This window comes from Myotis myotis, unplaced genomic scaffold, assembly GCF_014108235.1.
Source record: "Myotis myotis isolate mMyoMyo1 unplaced genomic scaffold, mMyoMyo1.p scaffold_m19_p_7, whole genome shotgun sequence".
Classification (NCBI taxonomy): Eukaryota; Metazoa; Chordata; class Mammalia; order Chiroptera; family Vespertilionidae; genus Myotis; species Myotis myotis.
The window spans coordinates 38,025,601-38,053,064 of NW_023416379.1; the positions used below are offsets into that span (position 1 = coordinate 38,025,601).

At 46.7% G+C, this 27,464-nt stretch overlaps 1 protein-coding gene across 1 annotated transcript in view; it reads right to left on the reverse strand.

Moving 5' to 3' along the window:
* Positions 1–679: 679 nt before the first annotated feature.
* ARMC2 (armadillo repeat containing 2) overlaps positions 680–27,464 on the reverse strand; it is a 93,126-nt gene continuing 66,341 nt past the window's right edge. The window contains exons 13-18 of the mRNA XM_036318442.1: positions 14,392–14,710; positions 11,150–11,272; positions 10,702–10,815; positions 8,169–8,301; positions 7,654–7,814; positions 680–1,012 (exon numbers count right to left, since the gene is read on the reverse strand). Of these exons, the coding sequence (XP_036174335.1) occupies positions 855–1,012; positions 7,654–7,814; positions 8,169–8,301; positions 10,702–10,815; positions 11,150–11,272; positions 14,392–14,710 (1,008 nt within the window). The 3' untranslated portion in view covers positions 680–854. The remainder of the gene's footprint in view (positions 1,013–7,653; positions 7,815–8,168; positions 8,302–10,701; positions 10,816–11,149; positions 11,273–14,391; positions 14,711–27,464) is intronic.

Genomic DNA, 27,464 nt, shown 5'->3' on the forward strand with positions numbered 1-27,464 from the left:
CCCAAAGTGGTCTTCCCTAATTTTTCTGCTTACTTCTCTTAATATGAGAACCACAAAAATACTGGTGTCTAATTAGAAAATTATTATTAGACTAGAGGCCCAGTGCATGACATTCACACACCAGGGGGCAGGGGAGTGTCCCTCAGTCCGGCCTGTGCCCTCTTGCAGTCTGGGAGCCCTCTGGGGATGTCCAACTGCCATGGAGACAGGAGAGGCTCCCGCCACTGCCACTGAGCTCACCAGCCAGAGCCCGGCTTCTGGCTGAGCAGCGCTCCCCTGTGGGAGCACACTAACCACCAGGGGGCAGCTCCTGCATTGAGAGTGCATGTCATAGCGACCGGTCATTCTGTAATTCGGTCAATTTGCATATTAGCCTTTTATTATATAGGATGACATAAGAATTCATATAGATGCTTATGTAGTAATGTATTCCTAACAGTGTTGACCACCATTCTTTCTATGTAAAAAAATGGAATAGTCTTCATCATAAGGTTCATTTAACTACTGGGTGACAGACACTTAAATTCCAGAATTGTGAAATCTGGATTTTAAGACTAGAACTAAATTATTGACTAGAGAATAGAAGAAAAAGTCATTTACTTATAAAAACCATGCATATATTTTTTTTATCTTACATTTCTCATAGGAGAAAGTACATGTACATTCATTTTCCCATAATACCTAACAAGAAGAAATGCTTATTTCTTTTAAAATACTTCAACTACTCACTAACATCAGTACCTGAAAATTTTTCAATATTTGCTAATATTGAAAAAAAAATGTTCATGTTTGTTACCACTTCTTAAGAATGAAGGCGACCTGACTTCCTGTTTCCGGTGTTAATTTGCATCATGTTAGAAAGAAGGAATAGGCAGGGGTTCCAGGAAGGTGTGATGAGACTGAATTCGGTTTAGAAGCTGCTGTGCCACAGGCTTGAATTCTGTTTCCCAATGGAGTTTGTGATAGTTTTTTAGGTCTTGGTCAAAACTGCCATCCAGTGCTAGTTCTTCGTCTGTATCGGAAAAGTTAAAATTACAGCAATTATTTGAAAATATAATCCTATTGAATAAAGTTTAATTTTTTTTTAATATATTTTATTGATTTTTTACAGAGAGGAAGGGAGAGAGATAGAGAGTTAGAAACATCGATGAGAGAGAAACATCGATCAGCTGCCTCCTGCACATCTCCTACTGGGGATGTGCCCACAACCCAGGTACATGCCCTTGACCGGAATCAAACCTGGGACCTTTCAGTCCGCAGGCTGACGCTCTATCCACTGAGCCAAACTGGTTTCGGTGAAAGTTTAATTTTTGATGGCAACTCATCCTGGGTCATCCCTAATTCCAACATGACACAGCTAGGATTTGTGGGTTAAAGGGCTTTTTTTCCTGATTTTGTTTAGACAGGCTTTTTCTTAGAGAAGTTCTTTACTCTCTGTTTTTTGGTTTTTTTTTTAATATATTTTATTGGTTTTTTACAGAGAGGAAGGGAGAGAGATAGAGAGTTAGAAACATCGATAAGAAGGAAACATTGATCAGCTGCCTCCTGCACACCTCCTACTGGGGGTGTGCCCGCAACCAAGGTACATGCCCTTGACCGGAATCGAACCTGGGACCCCTCAGTCCGCAGGCCAACACTCTATCCACTGAGCCAAACCGGTTACTACTCTCTGTTCTTTACAAATATTTTACAATAAGTATATTTTAGTCTCTTAATAAAAAAGGACAATAATCTTCTCAAACAATTCTAAATTGCATTGAGCTTTTATTTCAACTAATCTCCTATGTGTATAAGTAAGTCCCCATCCAAAAGTCAGGTCACAATTGCTCAGAACAAAGTATTAATAGGCCACTTCCTTATCTGTGCATTAAAAAAGTTAATTACTTCAGTGGTTGGCAGGTATAAAAGGAGTCAGGAAATCTTTTGGGAAAGCAGCACAGTTGCATTTGACACTTAAAACTTTACTAAAAATCAATTTGCTGTCTTCAAAGCAGCCTGGACATACTTCCTTAAAGAGACAACCACCCGGCCCTGTGTTCTGACCCATAACAGTGAAAAGTGGGAGAATCTGAATATCCCAACGAGTATGAGAATTCCAAGTGAGTCCATGGATAATGCAGAAAACCACTTGTAAAAAAAAAAAAATGCAAAATTACAATTTTAATTAGCTTCTTAATCCAAAGACATCCTGAATTCTGTAAACATCTTGAGTATATCTATCCAAGGAGGGAGATAAACGGCCACTAAGGCTTGTGGCTGGCCCGCCGCCGCGTTTTCGCTTGTTCACATTGGGCCTCACACCCCAGGTGGAGCACTGTAGGAAAAGGCCCTGGCCTGCCGGTCAGAAGACGGGCTCTGCCGCTTGCCAGGTCTGTGGCTGAGGTAGACTTCTTCAATGGTAACCACTAAGTCCTAAAATGACAACAAATATGGCTACTTACATAATTTGGAAACTTCCCTCACGGGGCTAATTAAAACCCCTTTATAGACTGCTTCATTACTGTGTCCACAGGTTGTCTGCACTGAATACTTCTGTGCACTCTGTGCACTTGGGCGCTGTTGGTGTCCCACCCAGCGTAAGGTAAGGGAGCCTGGATTCCAGCGTGTGCATTCCCCTCCTCTCTCCTCCTCACCTCTCCACCCAGTGGGCAGCTGGGCAGCTCTGAGAGAAGTGCTGGGCAGACACTTTGGCAAGGCGTCCCTGGAGCAGACCTGGATACCCCCACCCACAAAGGAGCCAGGCCTCGGGAGGAGGGCGCTGACAGTGTGTGACGCTTTCACCGGCCCTCCCCATCGGGCTCCTTCTGCACAAGCGGGGTCTGTGAGACTCCGTGGTTTCAGAGTTCTAGGTTCTTTCTCCTGACTTTCTAAGCCCTAAACTTGCATTTAGAAATGAATTCTCTTGCCCTTGCCAGTTTGGCTCAGTGGATAGAGCATCGGCCTGCAGACTAAAAGGTCCCGGGTTCAATTCTGGTCAAGGGCACATGCCAGGGTTGTAGGCTCGATCCCCAGTAGGGGGCATGCAGGAGGCAGCCAGTCAACGATTCTCTCTCATCATTGATGTTTCCATATCTCTCTCCCTCTCCCTTCCTCTCTGAAATCAATAAAGCTATATTTTTTTAAAAAAAATAAATTCTCTTGTTTTATGCCCTTCTTTCCTAAGACACTTAGGGCTGAGGGCTACCCATGCCCCTCACAGTCCCTTCCTCTGCCCAGGCCTTGTTTGGAGTTGGTGGTTTTAGCAAACCTGTATTTTGATGCTTTAGAAAAAATATCTAGCCCGGCTGGCATGGCTCAGTGATTGAGTGTTGACCTATGTACCAGGAGGTCACAGTTCAATTCCCGGTCAGGGCACACACACCTGGGTTGCAGGCTGGGTCCCTAGTGTGGGGTGTGCAGGAGGCAGCCGATGAATGATTCTCTCTCATCATGGATGTTTCTCTTTCTCTTTCCTTCTCCCTTCCTCTCTAAAATCAATAAAAAATATATTTTTAAAAATATCTAATATCAAGACTATGTTACTTTTCTTGGGGCTCAGCCTATTATTAGTTAATCTATACTTGGACCCTATTAACTCTAAACTGAGTTAGACAAGATAATAAAAGTGGCCAAATAGCTACAGGTAAGAGAAAAGCAAGCTGAAATTTCAAAGTAAACACAGCAAATGGAATACATTTTTTCAATGCCATATTACACTAGGTATAAAAATGTGTAACTTGTAGTACAAAGAGTGGCAGAGACTAATGCAAGAAAAATTTAGATTTTATCATCTTTAAGCTTTTTTTTTTTTACCATGACTTAATACATATTACATTATAACTGTACACATATTTCTCTACAAGTAAACAAATGTCTTATAATCGAATACTTATCCTTATGCGTGTTATCTATCCTGATATTTTCTTCTTTGCTACTTCATTTGTTCAAGATGCTGGTCACAGTGTGAAAAGCACTGATTTAGAAAAGCAATCCCCCCTCAGCGCTCTGTGTGCCCAGCACACTTCCAAATACGAGTGTTTCGGGCAGCGTATTAGAGAGGATCAGCACAATGGTCAGGGGTCACTGTAACAGTGTCCGTAAGTGATGTCTCACAGCATCATTAGGAGCTCTCGGCTTGCTGCTCAGCACCAGGTAGCTCCTTAAAGGCCCTGCTATTGCCCTATTTTCTTATAAGGCCCAGTCCCCGCATGTTCGGGAGCATCTGCTGGCTCTTTGGCTGGACCATGGGACTCTCTGCCTTGCATGCTGGGCCCCACTCCACCCCTTGCCGTGCAACCTAGATGCTAAGTTCCATGTACCTCATAATGACCATAAAAGCCCAGCGGGTTTTACACTCACAATGATGGCCTGCACACTCTGGCCGCCGGTTGCCATCTCCGCTGAGAGAAGCTCCTGGTGGAGGAGTGTGCTAGGGCCCAGCACTTAAAACTTGAAGGTAAACACGCTGCTAGTGAGTTTATAAGAAGTGATTGTAATACCTCAGGAGGTTTTAGACAACATTCTTTTTAAACACTTTCCAAAAAGACTGCCAACATCCTGGCATCCCAACCATGTAGTGGACCATTACTTCATCCATTTTTTCCCCCAGTACCCATCAAGAAAAAGTTGGGTAACATATTAATTTATGAATTGCCTTGCCATTATTTCTAAAAACAATGCTCACACTTCAACAAGACTCTGTTATTTAACAGCTCATCCAGTTTTCAAAATGGCCTGTTTTTTAGCTATCTTTGAAATTCAAATACACTCTAGACTTCATATGCATTTCACTTGCTACCACCCAACTAACAGGCCAGACACAGCTCCCACCCTGTCAGAAGCAAGGGGTCTGAGGTCCATACTGGGGAGAGGAAAGCCAGGCCCTCAGGGCATGATCCCGTGAGAAGCCCTGAGGCTGTGCTGGAGTCCGGCTGCCTGATGGGCTGTGTTTCCTTTTATGAGCCATGCCACAGCCCCTCCCACGGCAGGGGAAGGGGGTACCATCCATGAACAGCAGAAAAGCGCAGGGCCAGATGCTTATCTTCTGATGGGAAGTCCTGGCTTTGCTACACTCTGACCCTAGGCAAGTCACTGAACCCTCTTAGACCTCCTTTCCTCTCCTGTCACCGAGCTGATGACCTCAGAGAGATCATCTGAGGTTAGAATGAACATGCTTTTGAAAGTATACAGCACTATTAAAACAAAGGCTCCACTCACGTGAGTCAATCCACAAGCATTTACCAAGAACCTACTTCGCATGAGGCAATATCCTTTCCCTAAACTGGCCCAGTTGGAGTGGGGAAATAAGATAAAAGACACAAAACAATAGCACAGGAGAAGTCACCCAGCTCAAGATTAACTGCTATATGAGTACAGATTTCCGACGATTAGACAGGGGGCTTGAAAAGCTCTCTGAGAAGGGCCTGGCAAGGCAGGTCAGGCATGTGCACCTTAAAGGTGCTGGGATTGGGGAAGCACACTTGGAGGCCGACGAGGCTCTAAGGCAGTGGTTCTCAACCTTCTGGCCCTTTAAATACAGTTCCTCCTGTTGTGACCCAACCATAAAATTATTTTCGTTGCTACTTCATAACTGTAATGTTGCTACTGTTATGAATGGTAATGTAAATATCTGGTATGCAGGATGGTCTTAGGCGACCCCTGTGAAAGGATCATTCGACCGCCAAAGGGGTCACGACCCACAGGTTGAGAACCGCTGCTCTAAGGGGAGGCTGAGGGTGGGGCGTTGTAGGCCCGCTGCCCCTGGGCCTGCTGGGTGTGCTGCCCCTGCTGAAAAGCCCGCCATGCCCACGCCCCCTTCTAAGGATGCCATTTAACAAAGAAAAATCAACCAAAAAAATGAGTTCGCGTGTCACCTCTGACACGCGTGTCATAGGTTCACCATCACTGGCCTAGAGAACGACTCTCGCACTCAATCACACCTTCTCCCCAATGGGAGACAGGGGATGCTCCCACAGCAGGGGAACCGCAGCTGCACTCGCTGAGAACAGTAAGGTAGTTGAAGCCCTGAATCAGCAGGAGCCGAGAGGGCAGGGGGAGAAAGGGCCTTTCCTGCCACAGCAGAGACAGAGCGAGCTGGGCCTCCCTCAGGGCAGGGCGATGTGCCTGCCACGGAGGGGCCCTGGGGACTCTGGATCCTCCTAGGGCACCTCCCAGGGGCCCTCTGGCAGGCTTTGGCACCCTGCTGGCTTCCTGGCTTCCTCCTCAGTGCCCCCTTCCCTTTAACTCATTAACCAGGGCACAGGTTCTTCTCAACCCGGCTGGCCGCATAGCAGACTCACCTGTGAACCTTGTTACAAACAGGTTATGGACCTCACCCCAGGGCTCCCGAATCAGAGTTCCTGGGGATGAGGCCAGGATAAGTGTTTTTCTTAAATTCTGCAGCGGATCCCACTGCTCCACCACAATGAATGAAGAACTGAGTGAAGGCAAGTTGCTCTGGGCCACAGGGCGAAAGCATAGGGTCCACAGAGCAGATGGCAAACCTCAGGGATTTAAATCACTCTCGTCTGTCCTTACCCTCAGACGCACAACATTATATTTATCTGGAAGGTAGCACACGTTCGAGTGCTAAGTTCCTGTTTAACCCCGCATCGTTACAACACTCAGGATTTACAAAGCGCCTTCACGACCATGTTTCGAGGGCTTGCCCCCTGTCAGGCTCTGTATCAGGCTCTTTCTACAGGTCGGCTCATTTCTCATCCAGCAGCTCTGCGAAGTGGACACCAATCGACCAGATCCTCTCAGGTGAGGGAGGCTAAAACCTCTCTTGTGAAAAGTGCCGACACGGGGACTTAAACTCAGAGCCTGCTGCGTCTCTCCCCTGTGCTCTCAGATGTGTGTTTGCTCCTCATGACTCCCTGCAGCCGGGCAGCAATGATCAGGGCCCCGTTTCAGAGGTGAAAAGAGGTTCTGAGAGATTCTCTCATCAAACGACTCCACCTGAACCCCAGCTCATGAGCAAACGGCACCTTTCCACAGCCCTTGCCGGTGCAAAACTGGCTGGGTGAGGGCAGGCCCTTCTCCGCTGGGGGGGGTAAGGGTTATTGAAAACACTCATCTACTGCCCCCAGTCCCTGTGGTTCGGCCTAGCCCAGCATGAGAACAATTCTTCTGAAAATGGGCATTTTAAAAATGGAAGAAGCTGTCCTCTTTCCTCCGGTGTGTATCAGAGGTTTCCCACCTTCAGGGTACGGGCCCCGCTGTGAGGTCAAGTAGTTTCAGACGCCCTGAGCCAACGCGGACAGTGAAGCGCAGGGTGCTCAGCTGACCAGCAACACAGCTGCTCACGACCGTGTACAGTGTCGCTTAGCAGCATGACTCAATTCAGAGTGGCTTTTAGCCATATTTTCTCAATTACAATGATGTGTATATACCTTTAAACAATAGAAGCTTATATTTATGCAATCCATAGGAAAAGCAGAAAGAGAGAGAGAAGAAAGCACAGCAGTGTCCAATGAATTAAGTTTTTGTGCCCCCAACTGCAAATAACATTCAGCCCCTCCCAGGTATTTCTAAATTATAATCATCTTTAACAGGCTGCTGTTGCTTGTAGAAATATAACCACCCAAATGCAGACCAATCTTTAACCACACAGGGCACAGGAAAACAACCTTACTTGGAGAACACTTACAGACTCACGGCGAGGAGGCTTACCTAGGAATGATGACAGCAGGACTAGGAGCGTGTTAGTGTCTTCATCTCCAAAACACGACGAGGCGTTCGTGGTATTTTCACTGAAGTTCCACAATGTTTTGCAAACTAAGCAGGCCAGCTGCCAGTCCGTCGGACCAAAGTCTCTCAAACAACCCACTAACCTGGGGTAACGGAAGTCAAATTGCGAAGTTATTAGGTCAGGCTCTCCTTAACTTGCACATTTCTAGCACAATGATGATTATCCTTCTGCGATATTTAATATGTAATGTGTATCATCCAGTGATTCTTTACAATATTTTCATATCTACAAAGGCAAATGGCTACAAGGGCACCGTAATCTACTTCTGAATTAGTGTAAGGGTCCAATGGGACCCAAGTCCCCCCTTCGGCCCTAACTCAGCTCTTCCAAACGCTGAAACCCTGCTGCCCCAGGAATGGCCAGAGGGGCCTGCACTCCCCGGAGAGCTGTGCCCTCTGAACCTGAGAGAGGCCGGACTCTGTGCCTCCACACTTACTTTTTAACGCCGCCTCCTTCCTTTAGGATGGCGTGCTTGTCTTCATCCACGGCCAGGTTCAGGAGAACGCCACAGGCAGAGAAGCACATGTCCGGATGCGTGGCGTCCAGCAGCGCGATCATGAACTTGTGTACTGGGAGGGCAGAGAACACACGCGGACCAGCGCGGGGTGCTCAGCTGTGGCTCATTCCCCCTTATGGAAGGGGAAAGGGCAAAGGGGAATGGGCGTGGCTTGCAAAACTGCAAACCCTGCCAGGGGATTTAACCCTTTCTTCCTACGGCACCACCCACCGCCCAGCAGCGACCTGCCCGCCCCCCCCCCCCCCCCAGCTCCTCTGCTGCAGTCGAGTCCCTGCGGTGGAAAGGAGGGAGCCATGGACTCCAGCCACGCAGGTGACGCTCATCTTTAACACCTCAGGGGCCTTTTTAAAAAATATATATCTTTATTGATTTCAGAGAGGGAGAGAGAGATAGAAACACCAATGATGAGAGAGAATCATTGATTGAATGCCTCCTGCATGCACCACACTGGGGACTGAGCCCACAACCCAGGCATGTGCCCTGACCGGGAATCGAACCCTGAACTCCTGGTCGAGCTCAACCATTGAGCCACGCCTGCCGGGCTCACAGGCCTTTGGAATCTCCAGCAGCATTTTTCTCTAAATACACGGCCCTGGCGAGGGCTCCTGATGGTATCTTCCCCCAAGTCCTCCAGGGCCACAGAAGTCTTCATCAGAACCCTGGAGACCGGGCTGTGGCCAGGCAGGACTGCCTGGGCTGGGGGCATCGCAAGTGAGGACCTCTCCCCGCCTCTGGGAAGCGGTTTCCCTGACTCCTGGGAATGGGACCCTCTGTCTTGTTTTCCGGTCCCCAGCAGGGCCTGGGTCAGGGCTGGGGAGAAGGGATAGGTATGTTCTCTGCCTCCTTCCCTTTTCCTGCTCACCTGGGAGGTGGCCACCCTGTTCTGACCTGGGCCCCACGGATGGGCCCGGGGGTGAGCTTGGCAAAGGCTGCCTCACACACGTGTGTTCCTAAGAGTCTAATGACCGTACACCAGGATGGAGGAGTTGCCTCTGCGGAAGTGAGATGGTGCAAGACAGTCTGTGCTGCTGTTCCTCTCTGTCTCTATTATCTAAATTTTCTGCCATAAACATGGGTAATTGGGTATTTGTGGAAGAGAAAGGGGTGCTGTGATAAATCATAAATCCTTAACTGGGAAGGCCGTGGAGGGCAGTCACGCCCCATACCTTCTTTCCTTAAAGGTTTTAAGCCAGGCCCTGTCCACTGGTCTGCTGCATCTAGGGCCACACACCGTTGAGATGCCAGAAGTAACACCCCTCAGAGGGGTAACCCTTAAGAAAGCATATCATCTTGTGGCCCAGTTCCCACCTGGCCTTCTCCCACCCTCACCTAATTCTCCTTACACCCCTTCCTTACTTTCAAATGCACAAGAGAACCCACAAACTTGTTATTCTCAGGAGCATTTGAGATTTTGCTCCCCAGTGCATGGTGTCAGTTTGGCTCAAATCAGCTCATAAAAATTCTCTACAGGTTTGGACATTTCTTACATCAACATATTTTTAGTTATTAATCTTACATGAGCTATTTGAAACATACAAAGGATGGCTAGTATAAACTCGTGTGTAACTGCCACCCAATGTAAGAAAGGTCTGAATTTGCAAAGGAAGATGGAGATCAAATGCATTCAAAAGAGAAAGGGCCACTGTATATATGAAACTTTCTTTTTCCAGGAAGAAAACATTACAAATCCAATTTTATACCTGGACATTCCTTCCCCTCCAAAGATTACTTCTACCTGAAAGGTGGAGTTTATCCGTTCCAAATACCATTGATACCTTACACCATTATTACATGAGCACATGACATAAACAATACCCAAGATTGTTTTGCATATTTTAAAACTTGCCTTAATGGCATTATTCTGTATATATCCCCCTATCACTAACACTTTTGCTCCTAGCTTAGGTGTTTGAGGTTGATCCATGTTGGTCCATGAACCGCTAGTTCATTCATTTGTTGCTGTAGGACATTTTATGACACGAATAAACCACAATGTGCTTATCCTCTTGCCTGTTGATGGACACTTAAGTTGTTTCCATCTTTTGCTGTGACAAGAAGTACTATAATGGGCATTCTAGTACTTAAAGGAGACAGTCTCTTGAGTAACTATTCCCAAGGACAGAAATGAGCAAATGAGTATAGATGACTTCCTTTCTCTCTCTCTCTCTCTCTCTCTCTCTCTCTCTCTCTCTCTCTCTCTCTCTCTCTCTTTCTCTTCTTTCTCAGATATCAGAAGACCTCTCACAAGGGAGAGGGATCACAGAGAACATGCCTAGTCCCTCTTGGCATCCTGAGCTGACAGCCGAATTACTGCGTGCGGAACAGAATGTGAGGCACTCACTCCTCCCAAAGCAGAAACAAGCGTCACGTTGTCGTGGCCCAAGCTCTGAGACGGCGCCACTGTTTTCTGGCAAGAAGTGCATGTTTATGGACACAAGTGTCAATAACTCACCATTCCTCCGCACAATGAAATCGCAGACGTCATGGTCCTGGGAGAGATTTCCAAACACACGCACAGCCTCCAGGACTCCGTCCATGTTCTTACTCACGAGAAGCTTTACAAGCACTGGGTTTGGTGACCAAAGAGTAAAATCAGTGAATTTAAGTTTTGATTTAAAGGCGATTGGAAACTAATTATCAATAGCACAATAATCATAGTACATACTGATACTGATAATTCAAAAATTAAAAATGATAATAAAATGCAAACTGCAGGGGCCTTCAGCAAGAATTAAGAAGCTAACTTTTCTGCACAGTCTAATTTCCCAGAATCAAGTCAGGCTCTTAGATATTTGTGCCAGGAAATGAGAAGATATGAATGGTTCTAGTACTGTGTTTAGTTAATAAAATCAAAACCTTCGATGAACATGCCTCTACCCAAACCCAACTCTGAACCTTACATTCAGCAACATGTAGCTTTTGCTCTTGAATCACAGAGTTCTTCACTTGGTAGTAAGATAAGTTGTTGATTGTTGCTGTAGTATTGATCACCAGCTCCTCACAGTCATCAATTGACTTGTATTCTGAAACAAAGTAAAGGTGTCACAGACGCATCGCAGGGTCAGTAACAGTGCCGTCCTCTCAGCAGCCACAACCCCAGTGGCAGCAGGGATGTGCCCTTGTGCTGGGCAAGGTCTTGTGCTGAGCAAGGTCTGTGCAAGGTCTGTGCTGTTTGCTGCCTTATTTCCATGGCTCTTCCTGCAGGGAAATGCGCCACATGCAGGGGCCTTCTCCTGCCCAGGGTTTAGAACACTAAGTTCCATCCCTCCAACCGAGGGGTCTGGAAAAGTCCAGGCCCTGTGTCTGCAGTAAAGCAAGGGTGCTGATGCCCCAGTGAGCGCAGCCGTCTCTAAGCCCCCTGGTTCACCCTGACCCGAAACACACAGACGCTGGCCACTTCTCACCTGCTCTTCTACAACCTAGCCCGTCTCTCACCCCTAATTGGCTTCTCTTCCTCCACCTTTGCCTCCCTGAGCCTATCCTCAGCAAGGTTATCCTTTAAAAGTCAGTCAGATAACGTCATTGCTCTCACTTGGCCCTCAGACCCTCTCTGGGCTGCCCCAGTCCTGACCTCTCTGGCCGCATCTGCTGCTCCAGCCCCCAGCCCCCCCAGACCGACAGCACTGGTCTGTATGCTCTTTCTGAACATGGCAGAGGAGCCTTTCTGAGAATGTTGGCACGGCTGTTCCCCCTGTTTGGAATGTATCCTTTTCCCGGTTACCCACTTAGCTCACTCCTCACATGCTTTGGGTTGTTGCTCAGACGTCACCTTATTGGACAGTTTCCTTAATCACCCTATATAAAATGGTACCCATCATCCTCTCTGCTCCTGACCCAACTTCAATGTTTTCCATAGAGCACGTGACCACTTGACTTATATGTTTAACATATGTCTTCTAGCCCTAAAACTTAAGTTCCACGAGGACTAGTAATTCATCCGTTTTAGTCATTGCTACATTCCCAGCATCTTAAGCAGCGTTTGCCATATAGGGAGTGCTCAATAACTAGTTGCTGAATGCAAGAATAGGTGAATGAATCAGTGACTAAATGAATGAATGAGTGAGTGAATGAACCTTTTAGCTTAGCACACAGACCCTCAGTAATTCTGCCCCTGCCTTCCACTCAGCCTCCAGACTTATCTGGCCACAGTGCAGAGAAGGGCAGAGGCGAGGACGCCAGTGAGAAGCCGCCTGTGGTAGTCAGATGCCGAATCATGTAGCTTAGGCTTGGGTGTGGTGGGGATGGAGCACAGTGGACAGGCTGAAAACTATTTCGGGAGGAAAATGGAGAGCATGTGATGAAGGCTAGATTGGGGGGTGAGGGAGAAGAATCCCCCCGTGTGATCCCTGGGCTTCTGAATTACATAAGTGGATGAACATAACCCGGAAGAGGGTCCGGTTGGGGAGAAGGTCATGAGTTGAGCTTTGATATCTTGAGTTGCCTTTGAAGTACCCACACTTGGTGAGGGGTAAGCTGGACATTAGGTCTGGCAGTCAGAGGAAGTCACACTGGTTACACTGAGCCAACGACAGCAACGTGAGCAGGCTTCTGCCTCTCACCTCCGACCCAGCATATCCCCTCCACCTCTGCCCCAGCCTGGCAGGGAGCTACCTCCACACCTGCACACACCTTGGGACTGTGCCTGGTTAAGAAGTGCCTTTGACCTCTCGTATGAAACCAAACTTCCTCAGGGAATAAGAGGGAGGCGGTGAGCTGAGCAGGGGACGTCCTAGCTCTTATGTTTCCTGATTTCATTCTCTCGCCCTTTGGCCTTCTTTTCATGAGAGAGAATGGCCTTTTATAGCTTACTCTATTCAAAGGAAGATTCAGTCATTCATGTGCTACAGAAAACATATTCTCATTTATTCCGTCTTTCTCCAAGTATTCATGGAGCGTCTACTATGTCCCGACTCCCGTGCTGGCCTTGTGGGTGGGAGCGCCGCTGGCTGAAGGACTAGGGTGTGTGTTCAGATGGAGTTACTCGATACGTTTGGACTTGCTTGGGACCGGACAACCAAAACCTAGTTTCTATTTCTCCCTTCTGGAACGAGAATGCCTAACCTGTGCCTGCCCCACCACTGTGTTTTGGAAGCAACCTGCCTGGTTTTACAGATTTACAGCTGGAGAGGAATTTTTTTTCCTCAGGCTAAGGCGTATCTCAAGTCATACAATATCTGATTTAGATGACATGTCAATGAGATTATGGACCTTGGACTTTAGAGTTGATGCTGGAATGAGTTAAGACTTTTGGGGCTGCTGAGAAGGAATGTATTTTTCATATGAAAAGGATGTGAATTTGGGGGTATCAGGGCAGAATACTATTGACTGAATTGTGTTCACTTCCCCAGATTCATATATTAAAGCCCTAACCTCCAATGCATTGTATTTGGAAACAGGGGTCTTAAGAGGCAATTAAAGTTAAATGAGGTCCCAAGGGTAGCGTCCTTAATCGGTGGGACTGGTGGCATTATAAGGAGAGGAAGAGAGAGGGATTCTCTCGCTCTCCACGTGCAGGCCTTGAGGAAAGGCCGTGTGAACAGTCATCTGCAAGCCGGGACGAGAGCTCACAGGAACCAGAGAGGCCAGCACCGGAGGCTGGGCTTCCGGCCTCCAGAACTCTGAGAAATGCATTTCTGGTTTGTAAGCCAGCCGAGCCGGCCTGTAGTGTTTTGTTATGGCAGCTTGAGCTGAATGATACAGGGGAAAGATAGGACCTGGATAACCTGGGGCTGTAATGACAAATAACGTGACAACCTGAAAAATAAAAAGAAAAGTAAACTTTAATCATGTGGGCTAACCATGGAAAAATTTGGGATATTAAACCCTTTGTGGTTATTTTGGCCAGTTTTTGGTAACTTGATTGGAATACTTTTTAAATACTGCAATGTAATTCACATACCATAAAATGCACCCTCTTCACGTGGGTTTTAGCAGTAATTCATATTACTATTTTTTTAAAAATCTGGATTATCTTTGAGGCATTTCTGAACAGAAGAGGAATTTTCTTTCACGGGGCTGAGAAAAAAAAAAGCGAGCTGACTGTACAAATAAAACCCTGAGCACACCCAGCCCACAGAGCTGTCCCTGGCTGCAGGGAGCAGCCGCCTGTGTACCCCACAGACCCGCGGGCCGAGGGCCTTACCCAGAGTGGCGAGGAGCAGGCCCACCACCTGTGGGTCGGCGGCCAGGGCCGGCCCGATGCCCGGGTGGATGGCCAGGTTGGCGAGCACGCGGGTCAGCTTGATGAGCACGTCCTCCACCTGGGCCCGCGGCTTCTGTGGCGTGGGCTGCTCATCTCCAGCACCCGCTGGCCTCTCGGGATGCAGGTCCAGCTCGTAGAAGGCGCGGAACAGCGACAGAAGGGTCGGGATGCTCTCTTTCTCTCTGAAAAACTGCTCACGAGCCTGGTTGTTTTTCGCTGTCAGGTTGCCAAGAATGAAAACAATACGAACGACCAAGTCCTGCAATAAATGACAGACCGTGGGTTTCAAGTGCACAGCGGCTGGGACAAATTGTTGGAAAGAGTTCAGTATTCCATTTACCCACGATTTAACTAATCATGAAAGGGAACACGTCTGGCTTGGACTAACTTGTATAGGAGTTGATTCCCAAGACTGGTGCAAACTGACAGAGGTGATTAAGGCAGAAGACAAGCTGGTCGATGCTATACCATTAGAAGGTCTATTAACTTCAGATCCTTCATGGGGAATGCTGGCTGGCCTTTCCTCCCTCTCCTCTCCGCTGCCCGCTCCCGCCCCCCCCCCTGCCCCCCCCCCCCCCCCCCCGCCAACTAGTGGACTGGGACATCATTACTAAGAACAATGCATTACGTAAATCTAAGCTTGTTCTGGAGGATCCGGATCTTTTCCTGGAGGTTCACCTGTGAAAGAGCTGCGTTTCTAAACACCAGGCAATAACGTTTGGTCAGATTGTGTTACAGCGGGATGTTGGCAGCATTACTGACGTTTGGGGCTGGATAATTCTTTGCTGGGCGCTAGCTGCCTTGTGTTAGCATTCCTGGCCTCTACTGCCAGATACCAGCAGCACCTCCCCAGATGCCATAGCCAGAAATGACCCCTGGGGACACCACGGCCTTATCTCTGCATAACACTTTAAAGCAGGACTGGACTTATCTTTCTTGACCTGGGTAGTGGTTACGTGGGCGACACCTTTACAACTGTTTGCTAACTGGTACATATGTGTTTCATGAACTTTTCTGTATATATGATATATTTCACAAAAAATTAATAAATGTTTCTAAAAACCCCAAGGTGAGTACATTTTACAACTAAACCAGATACAGCAACAATTACGTTCGTAATTCAACAACAGACCTATGAGTGTGGTCGACCTTGCACATGGGGGTGAAGGGGGTCCTGGGAGGGAGAGATTTGAAAGGAGAACTTATGACTGGTTGCAACCGGCTTGGGTGCTAATGGTCTTGTGCGGGCGCTGTGCTATTTTACAGACAAGGAGCCAGCCTGGAGAAGTGCCGGGTCCGGCAGCCAGCGAGGGCGGAGTCAGGCTGTGAACCCCGCATTGCCCAGCCCTGGAGTCCTTTCTGCAGCCATGCCCTACTTCCCACGTGTTTGTCGTTTAGTAATCTCCTCCTTGGACTTGCCTTCTTTCAGAACAGCGAGGGAATGATCTCCTTTTAAAATGCAACTATGTCACCGGGAGGGATTCCAATAACCTTGTTTATCAGATTAGCAGTTACCAGCAGCCTTAGAGAAAAAGGCCCAAGGCAGAGGAGGACGGGGCTGTCGGTAAAAGCAGGCTTCCTTAGCGGTCATCTTTCTTCAAAATACAAAGGAGCTCTACCAACCCTCACAGGTGGCTAAGCCAGGAAGACTCAAAGCTGCTTTTCTTTTAAAAGTTCCCTCGGGCCCCTCCCACTTCTAAGATTCTTTCATTCTAACAGGGGTGGGCAAACTTTTTGACTCGAGGGCCACAATGGGTTCTTAAACTGGACCGGAGGGCCAGAACAAAAGCATGGATGGAGTGTTTGTGTGAACTCATATAAATTCAAAGTAAACATCATTACATAAAAGGGTACGGTCTTTTTTTTTTTTAGTTTTATTCATTTCAAACGGGCTGGATCCGGCCGGCCCCCGCGGGCCGTAGTTTGCCCACGGCTGTAACATCTCTGTGGTCCCAGCGTGGCCTAGGGACCTGGGGAGAGGAAACTAGGTGGTAAGGCAGGAAGGGTTCATGCTGCTAGGAGCCATCTCTCCCTGCCCTCAGAGAGGAAAAGGAGGGGGCGGTTCCTGGCAGCAGCGATGCCAACTGCAGGATGGCATGCGAGATCCACGGAAGGGGCCGGCAGATTGCGCAGTCTGCCTCAACACGCTTCCAGCAGCTGCTGCGCTCACCGTGTCTGTCGTCTTTCTCGGGGTTGGCTGAGGCTTTCTCCCCTCCTCCCCCTCCTCAAAACATTCTCCACGAATGGGGGGAGCACGGGACAGGCCAAAATAGAAGCAGTCTCCAGGAGGCTGGCAGGAGTGGCGTTTCCTTTTTCCCAAGCCAGCACTTGTCTTGGCTCATCTGGAATCCTGCGAGCAGAGGCTGAGCAGGAGGGCGCTGCGGGCCCTGAGCTCACCACCGAGGCCTCCGCAAGGCCCGGGCACAGAGCTGCACCAAGATGGCATGAGAGAGAGGTCATTGACTGTTCCACCGCCACAGTTCATCTCAAGTCTACAAAACATCACTTCACTAAAAATCCTCTCAAGATCTGAAAAACTGGACAAAGACCAAAAATCACTGATTTGCAGAGACCGTGACTCCACAGCAGGAAACTCTTTCAATATGCAATTCTCTTCTGAGATACAGATTCTCTCCTTCCTTCTTAGACAATATCTGAGAACGACATATAAATCGACAGTGCACTTTTATGGCATTTCTACTAAATTTAACCCAAAGCTGCTTATTCCTACCATAGCTATGAAACAGCAAAACGAAGATGAAATAGGAGAGATACATAAAAAAAAAGAAAAAAGAAGGCAGTCTAGTATAACCAGTTCATAATGACTTTCTAATTTTGCTTAAGATGGCCTCGGCCTAGCAACAGCTGTGGCCAACCAGCGCTCAGACAGGTACACCTCCTGTAAGAAGCCTGACCTCAGCCTGTGGGATATCTCTTTGGTTTCACATGTGGTGCCCTGATGAGTAAGCATGTTACGCAATCTGCATGAGCCCCACAGGGCTGTAGATAAAGCTGCTTTCACAGGAACAAAACAGGACGCTGGAGCAGGACGCTGCTGAGCAGAATGGTCCATGTCCGTTTCCAGCAGCAGCAGCAGTGGGTGTTGAATGTTACTTTCCACGTGAGAGAGGTTGGCCTCAAGTCGAAGAAGGAGATGCCCCTCTACTCAGAGATCTGGCAACTGATCCAGAGGCTCACTGACCCCAAAGTCCAACACAGGTGAAGAGAAGAGGCAGGACTTGAATAGATGCCCAAACTACCATCAGCCCATCTCCTCATTCCAATGACCCTCATCTTCCTACTCAGCCAGACTCAGCCCAAGGGACATTTTTGATTCCTCCCTGTCTCACTCCCCTCCCCAACCAGTCACCAAGTTCCCTCTGCTCTATCATCTCAAAATCTCACCCTCCCCCCCCCCCACTCCCTCTTTCCCATGCTCACTCTGGTTAACCTGTTGGGAGACTCTTGTCGGAGACCCTTGATGAGCTCCTCCCTGTGAGATCAACGTTAACACCACTTCTTGAAGAACAGTTCCTACGCCACATCCTTGTTCAAAACATCCACTGCCTATCAAGCGTCAAAGCCAGAACCTAATGCACCATCTGGCCCCATGGGACCACTTCTGCGTTACCGCACACGGCTCCCCGCCCACAGCCAGCCACAGGGAACGCCTTTCTCCCCGACTCCCACACCCTTCCTATCCACCTTCCAATAACTGATGTGCACCATGTTGCCCTGGGGAAGGAACCGCCTCGGGCTGTCACAGAAAGAATAAACGATATTCAGCAGACTTCACTTAGGGGTACTTCTAAGTAAAGAAAAACAGTTTAGAAAGATTTTTAAAAACAGGTTTAAATTGCAGGGGTTGTCAATGTGCTTAACCAGAAAATTACGTTAATCAACATGCTCTGTTTAAAACCTGGTTGGAAAGTTCTTGTGCAATCTGGATCTGAGAGCTGAATCAGGATTTGCAATTTATAACATTTACCCAACCTCTCACCCTCATTCAAAACCCCGACGTGAACTGAGCTTATCGGTGGCCAGAGACCCGGTAAGTTTTACCAGTTGAGAAGCCAGACTGCGCTGCTGTAAAAATGCTAACGAAGCGTAGGGTACGGAAGGTGGGCCAACAGTTTGCATAAGCACCGAACCATGTACAATGGAGGGATCTGGGATGCTGGAGACTCAAAACCCAGAACCTAGTCGAAAGTCATTTAAAAACCAGAAGAGATGATACTTCATGCCTCCATCCATCTGTCCATCCCATCAGCACTCATTTACTGAGCATCCACTATGTCAGTGATTTTTAACCGGTGTGCCGCCGGTTTTTAAACATGCAATACCCGACGAGTCAGCGGCACTGACCTCTTTACCTTTAGATTCTCAAATAAAAAAATGGCAAAAGCTGTCTGGTGTGAATGAATCAAAATTGTGCGGTTTTTTTTTAAGTCAGATCAGCAAAATATATATTTTTTGGTGTGCCATAGAATTTTAGGAATTAGTTTATGTGTGCCATGAGATGGAAAAGGTTAAAAATCACCGCACTGTATGCTTCTGAGCACCGGGGCAATGCTAGAATCCCACTGCACCCTGTTCTTTAAGTCAGGCATTTGGGTTCCGTGCTGAGTCGGGAAGAGCCAGTTCCACAAGGGCAAAGCTGCAGGAGCTGGAAAGCATGAACAAGCTGAGGGCTTGTTGTGCTGCCTGCTTGCCCGGTCAGGGGTGCAGACCAAGGCCAGGGCTGAAAAAAAAGGAGCAAGCTCAGCCAAATGCTTTCGGCATCCACTGGGAACGCGCCGGCAGAGGGCCTGGGAAGAGAGCCACAGGGCACGCTCCTGCCAGGCAGAAGGTGGAAGGGGAACCGCAGCCAAGTGGCCACAGAAAGGCGCCAGGATGAGAGGTGGAGGGGCCTGCCTCACCCATCTGCCCCGGCCCCAGAGAGGATGAGGGGAGAGAGAGGTCATGCTGTCCCTGGGCAGCCGCACAGCCGTGCTTGCGTTAGAGAAGAACAGTGAGAAGAGTGGCTGATGTCTCTGTGCCGCAGCCCCCACTGTCCCATCATTCTTGGTCTCATTTTCAACACCACGATGCCCAAGCACCCAGGTCAGACGGGGCTCACATGGCTGGAGAGGGCGCTTAAGGGGAAGTCCGGATGGAATGAGAGGCCTGACTTTCAAAGCAGCATAAGCAAGGACATGTCTGGTGGCTCCCGTACAGGGTTGCGCAGGCTCTGATGACAGCCCCACCTCTGGAAGCCGTGTGTTAACTCGCCTCCCCACCCACCGGACATTTCTACAGGTGGAGAGGGTCAGCCTGGAGGTTGTTCAATAGACATGAGTGGCGGGAATAGAGATAAGGGTTCTTTTTTTGGGACATTGACCTTTTGCAAAAATATTGCCAGTCTTAAAAGTCATGTTGGAGGCATTTTATCAGATACCCTGCCCGGCAGATATTTACAGGAGAAATGAGAAAAGTCCCTTTCTGTTCTTTCAAGAAACAAACCCAAACGTGTTTTGCGGAGATGCTAAATGCAGCCACGCCGACGTCAGAGGCAGCTCCCGAGGCTGCTCTCCACCCACCGCTCGTTCCTTCGTTACTAGGCCCATCTGTTTCACATTCGGTTTGTACCACATGCATTTCCCACCACAGAGCATACAAAACGTGCATGTTTCTTAAATGGAATTTGCCATTTAATTGAATTCTGGACAGTGTTTTTCATAGATATTTTACCTAATGCTGAAGTTCAGCTTTTGAATGGCATTAAGCCAACTGAAATGTTGTGCTTTGGTCTCACTTTGTATATGTATGGCAACTGGGGTTATTAGCTGTGCCATGGATCTTGGACCAAGTAAGCTCACAGACATGAGCCAAAGTGGTGTCCCTGAGGAAGCCCTCTGTTAGAGCTGGGAGGAGTGGATCCCGTGTCTCCAAGGCTCCTGCTGAACAGAACCCCTGGCTCGTCCGTGACCATCCTTTACAGACAGGCCCCGGCACCTGTGCAAAGAGGGGCAGTGTAAGCCTGATCGCGTTTTATTTTAAATGAACTAGTGTCCCTCAGATTTATTTGTTGCAAACTTCCGAAGGTTAGATATGGGTATATACAGAGGTTTCTCAAAGCAGGATTACCTGCAGGAATATTTTGTGACTATCCTATCTAATAATAGAGAAACATGGTAATTAACCGTACCTCTGACACCCTTCCCATTGGCTAATCAGCGAGATATGCAAATTAACTGCCAGCCAAGATGGCGGCCGGCAGCCACGCAGCTGAAGCGAACAGGAGGCTTGCTTGCTCCAGTGACGGAGGACTCCAATGTTCCCCGCCTGCCCCAGCCCAGCGCTGAGCTCCGGATGCAACAATGTTGCAATTATAGAAGCTAAACAAACTCCAGATACCTGCTTTCAGCCGGCAGCGGACTCAGAGCTTAGAGCGCCAGTGATGGTAACAGAGTTTCAATTATAGAAGCTAAACAAACCCAGATACCTGCTTTCAGCCAGCCACGGCCTCAGAGCTGGAGCCAGCTCTCAGCTTCAGTGACAGCCATAGAAGGTAAATAAATCCCAGAATTAAAAAAAAGAGGCTGGGAGCTTCAGTCACCCGCCAGCCTGAAAACGGCCCTCAGCCCCTCAACCAGACTGGCCAGGCACCCCAGCGGGGACCCCCCCACCCTGAAGGGGGTGTGACCAGCTGCAAACAGCCACCAGCCCCTCACCCAGGCTGGCCAGGCACCCAAGCGGGACCCCCACCCTGATCCGGGACACCCTTCAGAGCAAACTAGCCAGCCCCCTACAGGCCTCTATCCTATATAGTAAAAGGGTAATATGCAAACTGACCCTAACAGCAGAAAGACTGGGAATGACTGGTCACTATGACACACACTGACCACCAGGGGGCAGACACTCAATGCAGGAGCTGCCCTCTGGTGGTCAGTGTGCTCTCACTGGGGGTAGCTCTGCTCAGCCACAAGCCAGGCTGACGGCTGCCAGTACAGCAGTGGTGGTGGGAGCCTCTCTTGCCTCCTCAGCAGCCCTAAGGATGTCCGACTGCAGCTTAGTCCTGCTCCCCGCTGGCAAGTGGACATCCCCCGAGGGCTGCCAGGCTGCCAGAGGGATGTCTGATTGCCATCTTAGGCCCAATTCCCCTGGGAGCAGGCCTAAGCCAGCAAGTGTTCACCCCCGAGGGGTCCCAGACTGCGAAAGGGCACAGGCTGGGCTGAGGGACCCCCTACCCCCGAGTGCACAAATTTTTGTGCACCGGGCCTCTAGTCTATATATAAAAGCCTAATATGCAAAGTGTCCCCTCAGGAGTTTGACTAGGAGACTGAGAGTTTGCTCGCTTGCTATGACATGTGCTGACCACCAGGGGGCGGTGCAGAATGAAGGAAGGCCCTGGCCAGCAGCCAGAAGACCCCAATCGGCCCTGATTGCCAGCCAGGCCTAGGGACCCTACCTGTGCACGAATTTTGTGCACCAGGCCTCTAGGTTTTTATTTTTTATTTTTTATTTTTATGTGCCTCAGGCATGAAATAGCTCTAGCCACCGACACAGACATCAAGCTAGGATGAACTAAGGACTGTATATCTGCTTTGCCTCTGACTGATATAAGAGCAGGCCTCTAGTCTTAAAATAAAAGTTGGTGGTTGTGTCACTAACAAATCAGCAACTCATGGCCGATCCAACCAACGGGAGGTTAATGAGTTCTCCCTCCAGCAGATGGCAGTGAGAGTCCCACAGGAGGGGCCCTGTGCTCAGCTCTCCTGAGTGGCCCACTCGGACCAGCACCTGGGCCTCGTCACTGGGATGGCTATAAACACGCTATCAGTGTTATCAGTGTGTTTGGGCCCAGGACCACTTGTTTTGACACCAGTCTGGCGGACAAAATTTACAGGACAGTGGATGGCACCATCCTGCTTTCTCTAGCTAAGAGCACCCCTGGGCTGCCGGTCCGAAAGGCAAAAGGCCTGTGGTTGTCACCACTGACTGGAGAAACGCACACCAACACCTGGCACAGCTAATGTGGCTCCTGCTCTGTGAGAGTCACTTCCAGCCGCACGCCTGGAGAGAAAGACTGACCCTGTGTGGCTGATTAGATTAATTGATTTAGAATCTCTCCAGGTTTTGTAGAAAACCTTCTGCTGTTAATATTGGACAAAAAAAATGTGCTAAGGAACCACCTTAATTTATACCACAGGTTCCCCAACCTGCTGTTCATTTGAATCCCTGGAGGAGCCTCCTAGAAACAGGTTCCTGGGCCCATCCCAGCCCTGGGTCAGAACCTCCCAGGGTGGAGCCTGAGAACCTGTATTTTTAAAGCTCCCCAGGTGACTCTGAGGATAAGCCACTGATTTAAATCAAGACAGAATCAGAAATTGTACCACCTTAATAGCTATTGTTTTTATAATATCGATTTGTAAGAATCATCTATGTTCCATGCTAATCATTCTCACAACACAGATGTGTAGAAAAGTGAAAATCTCATAGAGACAGATTTTGAAAAGACCCATTCTGATACGCTGAAGTCAGACTTTACCTTGACACGAGATGAATATGCATAATGTCAAGAAACAGGAAAAAGGTTACTTTTGGCATTTTCTCGCATACGTTCTTTTCTTTTCATGGGAAACAGCAGCAGATGGGGGAGTGGGTAGTCTACTTCTCCCGGTGGCCAGCGGCCCTGTGCTCTCTTGGTCCCCAGCAAGATTTCCCCTGTGGCAGCAGCTGGTCGCCCTGCTGCAAAGCTCCTCGCCCAGATGAGAAGGTCACTGAAAGAGGCCTGTGTAAGATACTTCGTTTATTACTAGAGAGGGGTTTCTTTTCTTTTAAGATTTCTGTTTCTGTTCTTTGAAAATGTAGTTGGCCATTAACACGATTTAACTGAACAGTGAGTCTCAGGAAAAGGAAATCTCCGCCGATTCCAAATGTAGTCTTCAGGCTTTTAAGCCAGAGGCAATGCTGAGCCCTCAGGACAAAGATAAGGTATAGAGACTGTTTCCTCACTTGGTGGTAGCTGTGTCTATTAGGAGACTGCAAAGCTTCTGAGGTTTATGTCTGCAACCCACAGTTAGTGTTGCAGAAACGTTTCCTGGAGCTGAAACAAAAATAGTTATAGGAAGCGATCATTCTATTTAAAAGGCTGCCGGAGAGCTGATGTATGTTTCAAAGGCCAGTCCCAAGCCTCAACTGTTCACGTAAACCTCAGGTGCAGCGAAGTTTTCAGCCACCACAGATGAATAGACTCAGGTCATGGTGTAGAATTTCTGGAAATTAATTTTCTTTCTAGGAAAGGGGGAAGATCAAATCGTATTCCACTGGCCACCTGGGCCAGGGGAATGTGAAGGTGCTGTGCTCATCTGAAGTTATTTAAAATCCATCACTTCGGTTTTGTTGTTGTGTAAGGCAGCCCACCAATGGGAAAAGGGGGGGTGGGAGGGTTATGTTTTCCTCCTCCAAACTAAGAAGAAGTAAATATTTATGGAAGAAGTACTACAGTACTATAAAAAATATTTTATGATACTTTACAGACTTCAAAACATTTTACATACTCAAAATTCATTCTTTAAACATGTATCATGAGCCTACAATGTCAAGCATCATCTCAGGTGTATCAAGACAGGGCCTCTGTCCTTTAGGAACTCCCACTAGTGAGTGAGGCAGCTACACAAGTGATAACCACTTGCAGAATCACAAAAGAAATATGTATTTATAAAGACCTATGGGAGCTTTTGGTTAATGATATTAGGAAGTAGTTGGGATACCTACCAACTTCCTTGTAGCCTGAATAAGTTTCCCAGCTCTTCTACAATAGTTTGGTTTTGAAGAAAATATAAATTATGCATCTATTTCTCGCACAAAGAAAACAACAAACAAAACAAAGCTGGCTCAAAATGGTAACATTTCATTCTCTGGTACAAGTAAAAGATAGTATAAAGTCAAAGTATAATTTTAGGAATGCTAACAACATGATCTTTATACAAATATAAATTAACACATTTAAAAAAATTATCTCATCAATGAAGGATCCAATACAATGATAAAGTTGGTTCTAAGAACAATCAAAGAACTGGGTGTTTAAAAGCACTAAAAAGCATGTGGGATAAGGTTACTAGGTTAGATACACACCTGGCTAATAGCCTACAGTAGCGATTTTCAACCGGTGTGCCCCAAGAACGTTTAAACATGCAATATACCTGACTATTTATTTTAGTCAGGGGCACTGACCTCTTTTTCCTCAGATTGCCAAATAAAAGAATGACAACAGCCAACACAATAGCCAGTGTGAATGAATCAAAACTATACCTACTTTTATTATCAGATCAGCAAAATATATGTTTTTGGTGTTGCTGCAGAATTTCAGTAATTAGTGTATGTGTGCCATGAGATGAAAAAGGTTGGAAATCGCTGGCCTACAGGGTAATAAAACCATAACTTTGGAGGTTATCTTGTCTACCAGAGAGAAATCTACAAGTTAATGTGTAACTTTCTGGTGTCTGGGCTCTACATGGCAAGTTTAAACACAGACCCATTCTCCTCAAGAATAAGCCCTGCCGATGGAACAGCGCCCCAGCATGACTTTGTCCGGACATGCAGCCTCCCAGGCCACACCCTGTCTCTAAGTTTTGCATAATTTTTCTTAATTGTAGTGATGTGGTTATTAACATCACGGACATACTGCTTGGATCCTAGCTCCGGGTATACTAGCTGGGTGTACTAGCTGCATGAAAGTCTTTAAAACGAGGCACTGATGAGAGAAGAAGTGGCTGGTCTTGAAAGGCTCCCCAGAGAAGGGGATGTGAGAGGTGCATCTTGAAATATAAATCTGCTTTTGGGGATGAGAAGTAACCAGGGAAATTTCATCAGAGTCTCTTAGGCCCTTCTCACTAAGGGTCTATTTGTATTCAATATTATTTCAGACTTTTTAGGTGTTACTTTTAACAAATGTGGTTATGATGTCCACCTGGTAATTGCAAGCAAATGCGTAATTGTCAAAGGCAGGCAACCAGTACCAAAGGCAGAGGCAACAACCAAGAGAAAGGGGAGAGAGAGAAATCTACAGGAAGAAGACACAGACGTTTAAAGAACCTCATGGGTAGACCCGTGCTCCCAGTGTAGACAAAGATCCTCTGGAACATCACGATGAGGCTAAGTTGTTTTTAATGTCTTTTGTAATACATTTAAATATGACTTTCACCACAGTGACTGAAACAAGTTTGGTGATTAAGGGGATACGCGGTGAATTTTCTTGATGGTTCTGAATAAACAGCATGTTACCAAACATAGTTTGTAAGGTGCGCTTTGTTCTTTGGATCAAAATAATTTTCATAGAAACACAAAATTATAATGTAAATCAATAGAGAAAAATATGGCGTTTAAACACGAATATTGCTTTGCAGATAACTATTGGACTAAGGTGAAAAGTAGTTCAGTGAGAAGTGTGGTAAATTTTATGCCGATTAGAATTTAAGCCATTTAGTCTCTGGAACCAGAAAAAGCATACCCTTCCCATACTGACACATCACGTGTCTCATATTGGCAAGATACCAGAATTTTTGTCTGTTTATTAAACATGGCTTTCATCTAAGCTACAATCAGAGAGACAAATAGTGTCTATTAGTAATGCCATAAGGCTGTTTGTCACTACTCAACAGATGGGTGTTCTTTCTTTATAAGTTATGACAACTTGAAATCAAACTGTTAAAAACAAGTGTTTTCTTTCATCCACATTTGAAAATTCTAGTGCAAGGCAAAATGGTTTTCTCCAGTAACCGTCATCTAAGTTATGTCTGATCAAAACACCAGAGCAAAAAAAGAATGATGATAAAATAAATTTACAATGAAAGACCATGAAGTAAATCCACAACAGAAAATTACAATGTAAAATCCACAACTAAATCTTTTTTATAATCTAAAATAATACTTTTAGTGCTATAGTATTTAGCATTTCTACCATTTTAGTTTTTTCCCGAAAAAAGAAACCAGGAGGTGTGCCTAAGCTTTTCATGGGATTAATTCACTTGTCCAAAGATTTTAGTACTGATAATATATTGTACCAAAATCTAAAATTATAAATGCTTAATGGACATTTACATTAACAGGAGATTGTGAATACTTTAAGGTAAATTAGTCAAACTCATTCATTGACAAGGCAAATTCTTACACCTTGAAGTCTTTCACAGCATGTAATTTAGAGAAAATATAAAGTACATAGGAAAAGCCAAAATACTCAAAATCAGAAACTTAAATGCATATTTGAAAATCAGTTTTTAACAATTAAATAAAAACTTAACCCTTTAAGCAAGCTTTTATCATCTTTAAAATGTAGTAATGGTATAGTAAGAGCATAGAATTTTTTCTGTCATTCATATAACCAAAAAGAGACCTGCAACCTTTTAACAAATCATTAATAATAGTGTAAAATCTGAGAAATTTTATCATTTTCATTATTTTTACCCAGTTCTGTACTTGGCTGAGTAAAAATAAGCTTAATGCTATTTGTGGCAAATAGGAATTATGCTGTGAAGTGGCTTTGATATGGTTAATATAATAACAAATGTTCTTAGCATAAACGTAACTTAATTGATAACTGATGAAATTTACTATATGATTTTGAAAATTAACCATGTATATAAAATGTCTCCAATAAAGAGTTGATGTCACTTTGATCATTTATAAAGGTGAATAAAATTGGACTGCATTTAACGACTATTCAAAAACTTATAATATAAATTTATATTTGTACTAAGTACTATAGTTTTATTAAGGAGAAGTCTTTGTGAGTTCTTCCTTATTTTTTTATTTCAGAGAGAGGAAGGGAGAGAGAGAAGGATAGAAACATCAATGATGAGAGAGAATCTTTGATAGGTTGCCTCCTGAACACCCCCTATCCGGGATCGAGCCCACAACCCTGGCCTGTGCCCTGACCAGGAATCAAACCATGACCGTCTGGTTCATAGGTCAATGCTCAACCACTGAGCCATGCCAGCTGGGCGAGTTCTTCCTTTTTGTAAACAACTATA